Here is a 15,422-nt window from a genome sequence, read left to right as displayed (position 1 = left end):
CAAGCTCCACCCTCTCCTCGTCCCGAACCGCCCGTCGTCACACCTAGAGGTGGACTTCATCACAGATCTGCCTCCCTCTGACAACAACACTTGTATCCTTGTTATAGTTGACTGGTTTTCTAAATCATGTCGTCTTCTTCCCTTGAAAGGTCTACCCACAGCCATGGAAATGGCCGAGTTAATGTTTAACCATGTCTTCAGATACTTTGGCATTCCCGAAGAGATTGTCTCCGACAGAGGTCCCCAGTTCATCTCCCGGGTATGGAAAGCTTCCCACTCACTCCTAGGTGTGGCCATCAGTCTGTCCTTTGGTTACCATCCCCAGTCTAATGGGCAGACAGAGAGGAAGGTTCAGGAGATCGGCCGCTTCCTCCGTACCTTCTGCCATGGCCACCAGGACTCTTGGAACCAGTTCCTAGGGTGGGCCGAGTACGCACAGAATTCCCTACAACAACCCACCACCGGACCCACTCCATTCCAGTGCGTACTCGGCTACCAACCACCGCTCTTCCCGTGGTCAGGTGCGCTCTCGGACATCCCATCGATCGACTACTGGTTCTGAGAAAGCGAGAGGGTCTGGGACGCGGCCCACCACCAACTGCAACGGGCCCTACGTAGGCGCAGGATGACAGCCGACCTTCGCTGCTCTGATGCCCCTGAATACCAACCTGGACAGAAGGTCTGGCTGTCAACCCAGGACATCTGATTGCCACACATACCACCCAGTCAGGGTCAAGGACTAACATTCTCTCTACTTACCTCTCTCAAGCGATCTCCAGTGTCTCCAAGTCTTCATCGTGTGCGTGTGTCCACTACCTCCAGCGTCTTGAACCCTTCACCAACGGATCCCTTCATCACTGCATCCAGCACCATTGCCTCACCCTACAGTACCTGCTCCTCTGCTTGTGCCTCAATAAACTGAGTTTCTTATACTTTCAGCCTCCTGTCCTGGTTATCTGTAACAATTTAGTGCTCAGTAAACATATATATATATATATATATATATATATATATATATATATTTATATATATATATATATATATATATATATATATATATATATATATTTTTTTTTTTTTTTTTTTTTTTTTTTTTTTTTTTTAAACAATATAAATTACTATAATTTTTATAGATTCAAAATCTTACTGACCCCACATTTTTGAACGGTAGTGTTCAATTTGTATTGTTTCAGTAGCTGATGTCACAGTCAGTGAAAATGTTCTCTGTCTCATAATAGGGTCCACAAGGGCCACCAGGAGTATTAGGTCTATTGGGTGAGACTGGAGCACAGGTAAGATTCTTACCATAATGTTCAGATGTGTTGATATGTTTCATACTATGCTTCCTCTGCCCTACTTTCCTAACTGGTATTTAAAGAAACAATTGTCATTATGCCCTATTTTAGATTAGTTGTGGTTCCTGTATACAATTACAATGTCCTTAGGTGAATAAGAAACAGATTTTGTCCCACATTGTCCCTTTGTTTCTAATTACCTATCTATTATTCCCACATGTTGTTGTTAGCTGTGAGGAACTAAAGAATATTAAGATTCAAAAAGCTAAACACTCCACTCCATTGGTTTCTTGGTTGGTTTGACAGGGTTTACCTGGGAAGGTTGGGGAGCGGGGCTTACCAGGTGAACCAGGAGAGAAGGTAAAGCATCTGCTGTTTTATTATAATATAGATCAGGGGTCGGCAACCTGCGGCACACATGCCAACAGTGTCACGCAAGAGGAATAATTGCTGGCATGCGAGCAATAGGAAAAACTGAATACTAACATACATTTTGAGGTAATAACTTATCATAGTCACACAGCCTGTTGGGAGTAATAAATACTATTAAAGTGTGAGAATTAACTTGCGCTAGTCTACGGATGCGCGCGCGACCAACCGCTGCACTTTGGATCAAAGCCTCATCAGTCTAGCAGCGCTCGTCAATGTCAAAATAACTGAGATGACCAATCAAATCAAAGTTCACAGAAGCAGAGCATGAATTGTCTGTTGAGAGGAGGTAGAGAGGAGGTAAGATGAATCTGCAAATCATTTAATATTAATCAACTTTTAACGATACGTTTACAATAGAAATGTTAAATGACTGACAGCTATAGCCAGTGATGCAATCTACTATTAATAATTTTTTTCTCAAATATGGCCACATTGCGAAAGAGATACAGAGAGATGTGTAAATTGTCTGTGTCCAGGGCCTTAGCTGGGGTTAACGGGGCCCCGGTGCAGGTTGTACCAGTCGGCCCTGTTTAAAAATTATTAAATTTTTATGTTCGTTCTATTTATTTATTTGTGCTATTTACACAATGTTTAAGTTTTTTCAAGTTTGTAGGTGTCCAGGTACAGAAACCAAATAATTAAATGTAAAATAGCACTGCATAGTCTTCACTGTAAAAATTAAATGTACAATCAAACCAATATTAATTCAGACACTATCAACATTTCTCACATTATCACAGTTTATTAGTTTAGTTTAGAACATGGTAATGAAATAAGACAAGAGCTCAGATTTAAACTGTCAGAACAAATTCATCTTGATAATGTCAGATAACTTTGATAGAAAGGTATGTAATGGATTACAATCAACCAAAACTTCAGACAACTGTTAGTATGAAAATATTTACACAACTATCAGTACTTTGTTGACCATTTACCAAGAAGTGGTTCATTTTGTTCAGTCTGTGGTGTGAAAAGGTTGCATTAGCAATTCAGGAAAAAACAAGTAAGTAAAACATTGTGCGGTCAAAGTGTCTGAATAATTATTGGTCCCAATTTTTTTTTAATTATTATTATGTTTTTATCAATTTCACTAGTAGTCCACTGTATGAAGAATTATGGGGTATATGTCACAGTTCGCTTTATTTTGTTATACTCCCTTACATAAATGAATTATAGTGTCCTGAACCTACTAGTAAAATAAATATAAAAAAATAAATCTGGTGTCTTAATAATTGTTGGTTTGACTGTGCATTAATTCTTGTTAAAATTACAAAGTCATCCAGTCAAGAGCAGTGAGTGATTTTCTTTCTTTAATTTTCTTGGATTAACATTACAGCAGCTTGTAGCTAAATTAGGCGCGGTCACTTTAAGAGACAATGAATGCATCAAATATAATACACATCTGAATTTTTCTCAACTGTTTACTTTCACAGAAGACATAACCAACAGTTTTTTCGAACATACTTTCCAAGACGGGTATTTTGACACATTTTGTATGCATTTGTCGGTACAACAGCAAAAAGAGGCAAATTCCACCAGAACACTGCGGGTGCTGAATTGGGCTCTTTCACATCCTTTTGTGTTTGTTTAAACAACTGCGATTTGTACTTGTTCGTTCAGGTGCAGGAGGAACTTCGAGGAGAACTTTGCAAAGAAGAGCTCAGTTCAATGTTGCTGTCTGTGAGACGCATCTCTCTGCGTGCGCACTGAACACAACTTGCGAGTAACCAGCTACTCACTTGAGCTTTTCCATGTCTTGTGTTTGAATGTTTTAAACTCTTTTGAATGTTTATAATTATAATTATAATCGTCACCATCTTTCACCCCACTCTCAATGGCCCTGTATGCGTCTGTCTCTTTCTACAAACAAGGAAGCTAAGTTTAGTTACATAAAAACTGCTATTTTACCCCCTCCTTGCTGAGAAATATAATGTAGGGATTCAGTGTTGATGAATAAAAGTCACGGGGCAGTGCTGACAACAGGTTTATGAGCTTCTGAATGTTACTTGTTTGCACAGGGCGATCTCAGATCTCTGTCTGCGAGTGGTAGGGTTGGGTACCGAAACCCGGTACCAATAGGGCACCGGTACCTATAGAACTGGCATGCAACGAACTGAATCATTGTGCAGATTCGGTGCCTCATATCGGTGCCTCTTAAATGCCTGAACGATCGATTGAAATATTTGTTCTGGTTCTCCGAAATGTACACAGGAAGCATGGGCGTCGCTAGGCTTTTTTAGCGGGGCTATAGCATTTAGCTCCATAAACTGTACACAAATTTGCGATCGCCATCAAAGTCAGTCCGCTTAAATTTCATATAAAAAAGGTGGCAGACCTGTCTCCTCATCTTCTTTCAGCGCGCTTAAACCCGCAGATCGCAGCGGAGCAGCACGAGCGACCTCCGTGAAGTTGGCACCCCATAAAACGAAATAATTTCCAAAACTATGCCATTCGTTTGTGCTGCGTTTGTGCTGATTTGTGCCGCAAAAACGAACGTTTGTGCTGGTTTGGTGTTTGAGATATTGAACATTATTTTTTGGGTTGCGTGACGTCACTCTCCACCCCATGTCCTTCAAATCGCTCCAAACCGGTGTCATTCGTTTGTGCTCGGTTTGTGCTGGTTTGTGCCGTTAAAACAAACACTGTATCTGTTTTCCTTTCGCAGATATAATAAATTTAATTCGGGAGCTGTGACGTCACTCTCCACCCCACCTCATCTAAATCGCACCAAACCGGTGTCGTTCGTTTGTGCTCGGTTTGTGCTGGTTTGTGCCGTTAAAACAAACACTGTATCTGTTTTCCTTTCGCAGATATAACAAATTTAATTCGGGGCAGTGACGTCACTCTCCACCCCATGTCCTTCAAATCGCACCAAACCGGTGTCATTCGTTTGTGCTCGATTTGTGCTGGTTTGTGCCGTTGAAAGAAACACTGCAACTACGATCCCCTCTTAAACATAAAAAAAGAAACTTTTTAAGTACAGTTACATAACTGTCCACCCCATATGGTCCAAATCGTTGCAAAACTGTGCTGCTCGTTTTTGTGCTCGATTTGTGCCGGTTTGTGCCGTTACGAGGAACATTGTATCTTTTCCCCCTCCTTAGAAATAACACATTGGATTCGGGACAGTGACGTCACTCTCCACCCCATGCCGTCCAAATCGCCCAAAACCGGTGCTTTTTGTTTGTGCTCGATTTGTGCTGTTTTGTGCCGTAGAAAGAACCATCATAAATTATTCCATTCTTTAGACATCACAAAATCTTTGGAGGAGGAGTGACGTCACGCAAGCAAGCCACGCTCTCCATCCATCTCGTCTACAAACCTGTCCGGTTCGTTTGTGCTCGCACAGGGCCGCAGCTGTCAGTGTTCTTTTCTGTAGATATGGGAATGTTTTATTTTAGATTTGTGCTATTGACATTTGATCTTTATATAATCACCAATGCACTATGATATGTAATGTACTGCCACTACTGTGGCTGTAAGCTACGTGTGACTGATGCTTAATTTTGTATTAAAATAAAGTAACCAATAAAAAAAAAAAGTGTCTTAAGTTTTCTGAATACTTTTAACAGCTTACAGTCATTTAAAGTCTTTCTGCCCCCTTAAAAACATTTGTTTACCCTAAGCACTGCATAGTGGGAAAACAAAACAGGAAAGGGGATCTGGCTGTGAAAAAGGTAAGCATGTGCTCTGAGATAAAATACTAAAAAAAGTACTAAAATCATGTGTGCAGGTCAATAAAATTTACAGGATCATTTGAACAAATAATAAATTGATAGACACGTCAAAGATGTGAAACTTTTTATTCATTTTGGGCATTTAGGTAAATGTATCATGTCCAAATGATCATCCATTGGTCATTAATAAGCGTAGACCTATGACATTCTTATGCCATGCCATAAAATACATTAAGTTATTAGTTTTGTACAGCAATGTACATTTCATGGCATAAAGCTTGATTTTATGCAGAGGAAATGACAGAAAGCAATATAAAAGTGGAATATGTGTTCCATTTAATCCTCTGAAGTCATATAATTAAATTTACAATGTGAACAGACTAAAATGTAACTAATTCACAGAAAAGATTGTCACCCATCCTGTACTGGGCAAGTTCAGTTATTGCTACTTTTCTTATAACTGGAAAATGTGTTGTCTTTTTGAGCTCTTTTGTAATGAATTTGTTGATTTAGTTCACAAAAGGATTCTTAGTAAATCTTAATCTGACTGATATTTTTTTTTTCTGAACTCATTGACTTGCTGATCCATATCACTGGAATGAAAGATTAACAGAAAACAATGACTTTGAGATGAGATTTTTACTGAAATATTGAAAATTCAGTCTGTTCTTTTAAGCCACCAAATGACGGATTTTCTAGTCATAAAAAAGTAGCAATATCTAAACACGGCCAATATAGGATGGATGACCAGATTTTCTGAGGTAAATCTAATTGAATGACCACAGAACAATTGGACTATAGTCTGCACATGCTTTTATTTCAGCCATCATTTACTTGAACTGATTTGGAAAACAATATGCAGTTTAAGTGAATGGCGACTAAGTATATCACTCCCTATCATTTTGCCCAACATCTCGATTCCATGGAAGTATATATATATATATATATATATATATATATATATATATATATATATATATATATATATATATATATATATAATGTATATGTACACACACACACACACACAAACCGTATAAATAAGCAAGTAACCTGTTGGTAACAAGTTAGTTCATTTGGCCCAACTACTTTATTAAAAACTACATTAAAAATTATTCCTGTTTTGATCAGATGCCTAGGAAACCAGCCTGTGGATGTGATGACATCATCAAAGTCATCAGTGCTGCAAAGGAACAGATTATTACAGGGACAAACATAGCAGTTCCTACAGAAAAGGTGTGGGCAAATTTAAGCAAACAACTAAACAACAAAGTTTCACCAAAGAACCTTTATACTATTGTCAAGACAAACAGGCACAATATATGGCAAATCCTTGAGCTCAGCAAAACCGACACAGATATCCAAGATCAAGGTCCAAACAGTGACAGCTCACAAGAAAGCTCAGCTGATTTTCATTCAGTTGTGTCAAAGGCAGACACAAATCAGCAAAGTCAATGCTACGACATTCAATTTGAGATCAGTCTCTCTCATCAGAGATGGGTAGAAATCTGGCCTGAAAAGGTTGATTACAATGACAAATCACTCAGCACATGTAAAAGAGAATACACCATCCTGAAACGTGGTGCATGGACACACGTCCTGTATGAGGAGATATGGAAAAATATCAAAACCTCATGCACTCTTAGATTCAGGAGGGCAAAGATTTTTCCAAATGTTGCATCTCACTACATAGACATAATTGGGAACTGCACAGAGTGTGACGCACAATTGTCTATAACAGCAGAGAACATGCCAGTGGATAATGAACCAGTTGTGCTTCAATGCATAATCCGCAATGTTGATGACAGTCTCCATACTGGCAAAGCAAAACGGAAGTTATCAGGGGATCTGAGAACAAGTGTGTCTAAAGAACTCTGGGAAGGCCGAAAACCAGCACATGTATGGCGAGCAGCCGAGGCTTACAAAATGATGGATGTTGGTGACCCAGAGCCTAGCCACCTGCCAAATCTGGCAACATTAAGAAAAGCCAAACAAGAGATGGGTGACAAAGAGCTCGGAGACAAAGACCCAATCATGTCACTACATCTACTAAAATACAGTGTACCCCACAATGGAAGCATTCACGACATAGGCCTTGATAAGTTTTTTTGCCATTACTGGACCCCATCTCAGCTGCAAGTGTATCAAATGAAATCCAAGTACTCTGGCTCATTTGTGAGCTTTGATGCAACAGGTACAGTTGTGAAAAGACTGAGAAGACCCTGTGGCAATTCTGGACATGTCTTCCTGTATCAAGGAGTTTTGTGTTCACAGGGAGATCATATTCAAGTAGTGCAAATGCTATCAGAGAGCCACACCATCAATTCTATTGCCAACTGGCTCAATGAATGGCAACGAGCAGGTGCTGCTGTGCCCAAAGAGGCGGTCTGTGATTTCTCCTTGGCTTTGCTTGGAGCACTGGTTAAGGCCTTCACTCCTTACCCAGACTTGAAAACGTACATCAATCAGTGCTTTGGAGTGCTGACAAGGAAGCCCGAAGACTCAAAGCTCCCACCTTGCTTCATCAGAGTAGATGTTGCACACTGCATCAAGCTCATTAGCCGGTGGGAATGCCTTAGACAAAAAGGAAACAGAGTAAGAGAATTCTATCTACGAGCCATGGCACAACTTTTACAGTCTGATACACTGGAAGATGCAAAGGAGCTCATTCATTCAATTGCAGTTGTTGCCTTCAGTGAATCAGAAGGAAACGATGACAAAGGTTTACCTGTTGTCTCGGAAACATGCAAAGCACAATTGAAGAGACGATTTGCAGAGGGGGTCTTGCCATGTGTCTCTGAAGATGACCAATTAACAGAGGTGACCGGAGTCGAGGAGACACTCCACACAGATCTGAAAACATGGGTTACAGAAATCTGTGAAGAAAGTAAGATGATTGCAGCACATCATGGTGACAGAGACAATCTTCATTTCCTTCCAGAGCTTGTCCCAAATATAATAAGAATGGCATGCTACCTACCTCTTTGGACAGCTGTGATGGTTCCACACTTTAAAAGCGCACACAACACAGCAAGCTCTGCAAATGTTGAGGCTGAATTTAAAAACATAAAACACGGCCTTTTCAAACATGAAAGCCTCCCCATCCAAATTGACCGTTTTGTCACACGCCACCTTGAGTTTCTTGAGGGAAACATGAGGCTTTCCTCTGCACCGGTGAAGATAACAGAGCACATTGAGACAAAGAATCAGAAGACACAAACTGCCCATAGTGAGCAGGACACAGAGGTTAAGCAACAATCAGTGGAGGAGGACCCTGTTGAAAACTGGAAAGGCCTCGGTGTTCCTCCAAAAAAACGACTGTCCTACCTTAACCCTTGCTCTGAGTGGTTGCATGCAGACATAAACCTGAAAAGAAAAAAGACAAAAATTAATGTCTTGAAAAATGGCAACTACCAGGCTAAAAAGCCCATTGCGGTTGACAAAATGCTTGTAAGTGTAAGTAATACCTGTGCCTTTGATTCCTTTTGCCAGTGCCTTTGCTCTGCATTCTGTGACAGTGGATCATTCTGTCATTATCTCAACAAAGAGCACACAAAAACTGAAATGTTTGATTTGGTGAAGACCATAGTCACAAAAGGAGTTGGAAAAGATGCTTATGCAAAGAGGGCAAAAATGCTGTTGGATACATTTCAGTGTGTTCACCTAAAATCAGGTGTGAGGCAGGTCAATGCGGATTGCAATGTTGCTAACATTATCACATCAACAATGAAACAAATGCCAAGTGCAACACTTACAGCTGAGTGCTCTTCTCCATACTGCAGCCGAAATACAAAATCTTCAAGGACCATCTATCTCCTACCAGTCAACGTAGATATTCTACAAACTGGTGGACTGAAAAGCCTCCAAGCAGCACTGGAAGATGGGCTACAACTCAACAGGTCCAAGTGTCTAAAGCCACTGAAATCACCCCAAGATTGTCCAGATAACTGGAAAATTAAGGATGATCCATCAATGAAATTCCTCTGCAATGGCTCTGTCACACACAGATGCATACCTGGACAACTACTGTGTATTGAAACAAGTGTGGATACTAACCATCCACTGTCTGAAATCCCTGTCCACATGGAGCTGGACAATCAGCTGTTCACTTTGCGAGGGGTTGTTGCATTCATTCCAGGACCAACAAGGGAATCTCTTGGACATTACGTGGCTTACTGCAGAAGAAACTCTTTTGCCTGGGAAAAATATGATGACCTGTGTGAGCATGTCACAACAGTCTCAGCAAAAAACAAAATACAACCCCATGTCATGTTGTTCACAAAGGAGGACTAAAACCTTTGATTAATGAATTTCTTGGACTGGTCTCTGCAGAAATTAGTTAATTTTCATAATCAATAAGAGAACAGTCTATATTGTTGTTCTATTGTAGTTAATCTACATTATTCACTTTATTTCTGTTTTAACAGTTCCATGATTTTTTGAGCAGGTTCTGTTTCTTTTGTAATTGTTCTGTCTTTGTACCCAGATATTCATTTTAACACTTCTATTACATGAAGTCAAATTTTTTTGTAGTTATCTTATTTTATGGTTCTTTAAAAAAAAAAAGTAAATTCTCCACAGAAATTGCTTTGTTATTGTTATATTTATCTTTGCAATTAAAAGGAAACAAGTTTGGGACATGTTGTCTGTTCAGCTGAGAGAGACCGAGAGAAAGAAAAACTTTAACCAGGTGGTTTGCTGGTCTTAAAGGAATACTTCACCCAACAATTAATAACATCTCTATAACTTTCTTTATTTGGACAAGTACGAAATGACAGAATCCTAAACTGGTCAAAAGTGGGAAGACCAAGCTAAGAACAGCAAACTAACAAGTTACAGTCCTCAATTAGTTGCTTTAAAAATGTTTTAAACAAACAGAAACACTGCTCACCTGTCCTTGGTTCACTTTATTCTTCAGAGAAAGATAAAATGCTCAGATTATCATCTGCAATATAGGCCTAGATAATGCAATAGCCTACACATTTAAAACAAACTACGTAGTAGCCTAAACTTTCATTTGATAAATTAAGCTCAATTTGAATAAAAAACATAATAATAACAAAGGAGATCGACAAGAACACAAACAAGCGACGAACATGCTACAAAGTTTTCAAAAAGCTGTGACACACAACGTGAATTTTTAAACAAGGCTATGCGTCAATCAATCACATACCTTTTTTTAAAAAATCTGGAGCTTGATGAAGTCACTGGCAATAAAACATTCCCATATATACAGAAAAGAACACTGACAGCTGCGGCCCTGTGCGAGCACAAACGAACCGGACAGGTTTGTAGACGAGATGGATGGAGAGCGCGGCTTGCTTGCGTGACGTCACTCCTCCTCCAAAGATTTTGTGATGTCTAAAGAATGGAATAATTTATGATGGTTCTTTCTACGGCACAAAACAGCACAAATCGAGCACAAACAAAAAGCACCGGTTTGGGGCGATTTGGACGGCATGGGGTGGAGAGTGACGTCACTGTCCCGAATCCAATGTGTTATTTCTAAGGAGGGGGAAAAGATACAATGTTCCTCGTAACGGCACAAACCGGCACAAATCGAGCACAAACGAGCAGCACAGTTTTGCAACGATTTGGACCATATGGGGTGGACAGTTATGTAACTGTACTTAAAAAGTTTCTTTTTTTATGTTTAAGAGGGGATCGTAGTTGCAGTGTTTCTTTCAACGGCACAAACCAGCACAAATCGAGCACAAACGAATGACACCGGTTTGGTGCGATTTGAAGGACATGGGGTGGAGAGTGACGTCACTGCCCCGAATTAAATTTGTTATATCTGCGAAAGGAAAACAGATACAGTGTTTGTTTTAACGGCACAAACCAGCACAAACCGAGCACAAACGAACGACACCGGTTTGGTGCGATTTAGATGAGGTGGGGTGGAGAGTGACGTCACAGCTCCCGAATTAAATTTATTATATCTGCGAAAGGAAAACAGATACAGTGTTTGTTTTAACGGCACCAACCAGCACAAACCGAGCACAAACGAATGACACCGGTTTGGAGCGATTTGAAGGACATGGGGTGGAGAGTGACGTCACGCAACCCAAAAAATAATGTTCAATATCTCAAACACCAAACCAGCACAAACGTTCATTTTTGCGGCACAAATCAGCACAAACGCAGCACAAACGAATGGCATAGTTTTGGAAATTATTTCGTTTTAAGGGGTGCCAACTTCACGGAGGTGCACGAGCGGACTCAAACAGAAACAGAGGACACACAGTGTGTTTATCGATAGATTGTTAGAATATCTGTATCTGTTCAGTTCTTGTTGTCAGACTGCTTGTGCATTCAAAAGATCTCACTAGATTATGAAAATGAATGTTTGTAAATGTAAACTGATATTTCCTACTGACATAATAAAGCAAAAGATATAAATAACTGGCTTAAAACCCTTTTTTGGGGTGAAAATACTAATGTGCCCAAGACTGTACTTTACAAACAACATTGTTGCTACTTTATAAAGAATAGTCATACAGTCATTCACTGTATCAACTGATTAAAGACAGTGACAGACAGCACTCATTTGAACTAAATATCAGAGTGATTGACAGGGATACAGTAGAAACATTATGTGTGGTTTTCTATTAAATATTGACCCAGTTCATGAAATACATTTATTAGTCTTAAAGTAAGGGAAGCTTGGGAAATGAGAGCATCCAAGGAGCGTGTGAATGCTATGGATTTATTTTACATCTTTTTAATGTTCTTCTATGTTATCCTTTTTAGGCTTTTTTATTTTTATAGAAGTATCGGTTCAGGCACCGTTTAGGCACCGGTACCATTTTAAAAGTATCGAAATGGCACCGGTATCAAATAAAACCCAATCGATACCCAACCCTAGCGAGTGGTGTGTGTGTGTGTGTGTGTGCGCGCTTGGCGCATCAATTAAAGCAGCGCATTAATATAGAACGCAGATTCAACTTAATGATTTTAATACATTGGTCTTGTCACACACATATACAGTGGTGTTCAGTACGGTCACACTGTATATCTTTTATTCCAGAAACTTTTGAAAAGTTTAAAAAACAATTTATGAAAAAATCTTCAGAAACTTTTTGCATAAATCAAAAAGGGCTGTTTTTTATCAAATCATTTAAAAATGTGCATGTACTGTACAAATCAATAATTCTTTGCATTCTGTATAATCCAGGGGTTGTTTTACCATTAAAAATGGCATGTCATGCCAAAAAGGTTGCCGACCCCTGCTATAGATTGTACTGAATGCTAATTAGTGCGATGTAGCGGCTGTGTAACCATGTCATGTCCAACATTTACCATAGTGAGATCATATGCAGCACATTTGGATATAAATAATTTTCCTGTTTAAGAGTCTCTCAGTATTTTTATAAAAGTGATACAATTAATTAATTATGCTCAAATTTGGTTTGTAATGCTTTTTACACATTTTTTAGGGTGCATTTGGATCTCCTGGGAATATGGGAGAGACAGGCTTGATTGGACTTCGAGTAGGTTGAATTTGTTAGATTTAATATTTAGCTTTATTCAGGAGAGATGCTATTACTGTTAGTTCGGTGGGTTTCGCTGTTGTATACCTCAGTGACAGTGAAAGTGGCGCTGAAATATGTCTTTCCAAAATATGTACAATGAATACAATAGAAAGATTCTATAAAAAATAAGAACTTAGTAGTATATTTTAAAAAAAAAATCTGTATAAATAATGTACTATTAATGATTTTACTTTGTGTAATTTAAATTTGTGCAATAATGTCAAATTAAATTTAAAGTTTTACATTTAATGTTGGTTTTAAAGAATATGTAAAGTACTTTTTTAACTGTAACTGTAGTGTTATGCAATATTACTTTTCAAGTTAATATACTTTAAAAGCACTAAATTACTACTTTATTACAAATGTATAATTACAAATGTATTTAAAGATGTACTGTACTTAATCCTAATTCAGTGGATCAAAAAAGCACTCATCAAAAGTTTATTTAAATGCTTTTAGTTGAAATTTAAGCTATAATACATTTTTATTTAATTACTATTATGTGTGCGAAAGCATTACATTCAGTTCACACTTAACTATGTTTAAAATGTATTATTCCCCTAACAAGTACTCTTTTTAAAAATGCTGAAGTGCATTTATTTTTCACAAGGGATGCAACCTAGAAACTCGACATGTATGTCCCTCACAGCTTTGTTTTAATTTGTGTCACGCTAAATATGGCATCAACCCTGATTAAAGTCTATATTTGTGTCTTTTTAAAATAGTTCAGTGATTTTTTTCTTAATGAAGTTCTCATTTAGGGTGACCCTGGGCTTGATGGGGAGGCTGGTCTGAGTGGCCCAGATGGAGCTAAGGTCAGAAAGATGCTTTCTTGTTTTTTGAAAAAAAAAGTTTAATCACAAAATCACAGAATTTTATTAATCAATAAATCAAATTTTCTCTTCTATTATTTGGTTTTTTGCTTATATTAAAGAAAGTTTCAATAGGTGTTGTTGTCTCTAGGGTGAAAAGGGTGACATTGGAACAGAAGGAGAAACAGGTGAAAAGGGAACCATCGGATTTGAAGGAACAGAAGGCCGTCCCGGAGATCCTGGCTTAATAGGTGTCATGGTGTGTGGTCTTTTTATGTTTCAAAATAACAGATAATTTTGTCAAGGTTCTCAGGTGTATCACACTCACAGTGCTATTATTTTAGCATTTTTTCAGTGAAAAATAAATTTGAATATTTTGCTGACTATTCATTTCTGAAAATTAAGTAAATCTAGGCCTGCTGGGGGGAAAAAAAAGTTTACTGCTAAATATTTTTGTTTCCACTAGTCAGACTGCTTTGGTTTGCTGGTTTAAAATTTCGGGCACTTTTAGCAAGTTTTAGATAAGTTTTGATCACCTTAGACTGGTTTCAGCAGTTTCTCAGCAGGATTTATGTGAATGGGTTCACTCTAGAGTACTTTATTGCTATAGCATATGCTTTAAGGCCTTACTGAAGCCTGAGTAATGCTGGATGACAGCAGAGACAAACTACACCTACACCTGTGATGGTTCTGAATGATTAAACTCATAAGTCAGTACTGAATGTGTTCATTCAGAGATGTCTCTCTATTGATTTTTGCAGTGTGTCAACTCTGTAATGTAATTTCAGGGCCCTGAGGGCAAACCTGGAAAAACCGGTGAGAGAGGAAAACCTGGAGAGAAGGTATTTTAGCTTTTTATACATTTTAGTTTCCATGGTTAGCCATCATTATCTCAGTATCTATCATTAGATATCTGTGTGTGTGTGTGTGTGTGTGTGTGTGTGTGTGTGTGTGTGTGTGTGTGTGTGTGTGTGTGTGTGTGTGTGTGTGTGTGTGTGTGTGTTTCCATATGTTGAGTATAAATAATACTTAAAATTCATTTCAGGGCAGCAAAGGTCACCAGGGTCACCTTGGCGAGACTGGACCAGTTGGAGAACAAGGTGCCATGGGTTTAATAGGGGGGAAAGGAAGCAGAGGAACTACTGGATTTATGGTGAAAAAACATTTGAAAATATTTTTGAATGTTCAATGTCAGTGTTTTGTGAACCAAAATGACAAGGTTACAAAGGTCTTATTGACTTCAAAGATCTGATGATGTCACTGTTATAATTATAAATGCTTTTCTCTTAAAATAGCCTTTCCTTTGCCAATTTCTTTTATTATTATTTATCCCTTGTGTATTACATCATTGACAGAACACATAAGATGCTGATACTAATGTTATTATACACCAAAGAAAATATTGTATAGAGACCCTTTAAAAATGTTTTTGATTAATTGTGTTTTGTTTTGGCGAGAACGCAGTTTTTGATTGTGCTATCTCAAACCAAGCCTGATCCCATGGCTATCATTTTCAGGGTGCTCTGGGAAAAATGGGACGGCAAGGAGAACCAGGTTTAGTGGGATATGAAGTAAGCACTATTTAACACAGACATGTCTTAAAAGACTTTATTTTACCTCAGCATAAAGTGGTACAAATTCAAAACAGCTGATCTACATTATGGGAAGTTC

General features: G+C 38.6%; 1 protein-coding gene across 1 annotated transcript in view; it reads left to right on the top strand.

Moving 5' to 3' along the window:
- Positions 1-15,422, top strand: part of LOC132137575 (collagen alpha-1(XXVII) chain B-like) — a 153,801-nt gene that overhangs the window by 127,470 nt on the left and 10,909 nt on the right. Inside the window, exons 33-40 of the mRNA XM_059547606.1 lie at positions 1,239-1,292; positions 1,602-1,655; positions 12,844-12,897; positions 13,701-13,754; positions 13,903-14,010; positions 14,540-14,593; positions 14,797-14,904; positions 15,269-15,322. Of these exons, the coding sequence (XP_059403589.1) occupies positions 1,239-1,292; positions 1,602-1,655; positions 12,844-12,897; positions 13,701-13,754; positions 13,903-14,010; positions 14,540-14,593; positions 14,797-14,904; positions 15,269-15,322 (540 nt within the window). The remainder of the gene's footprint in view (positions 1-1,238; positions 1,293-1,601; positions 1,656-12,843; positions 12,898-13,700; positions 13,755-13,902; positions 14,011-14,539; positions 14,594-14,796; positions 14,905-15,268; positions 15,323-15,422) is intronic.

This window comes from Carassius carassius, chromosome 4, assembly GCF_963082965.1.
Source record: "Carassius carassius chromosome 4, fCarCar2.1, whole genome shotgun sequence".
Taxonomy (NCBI): domain Eukaryota; kingdom Metazoa; phylum Chordata; class Actinopteri; order Cypriniformes; family Cyprinidae; genus Carassius; species Carassius carassius.
The sequence above is the reverse complement of the archived record's forward strand: the minus strand, read 5'-3'. Positions and strand labels throughout refer to the sequence as shown.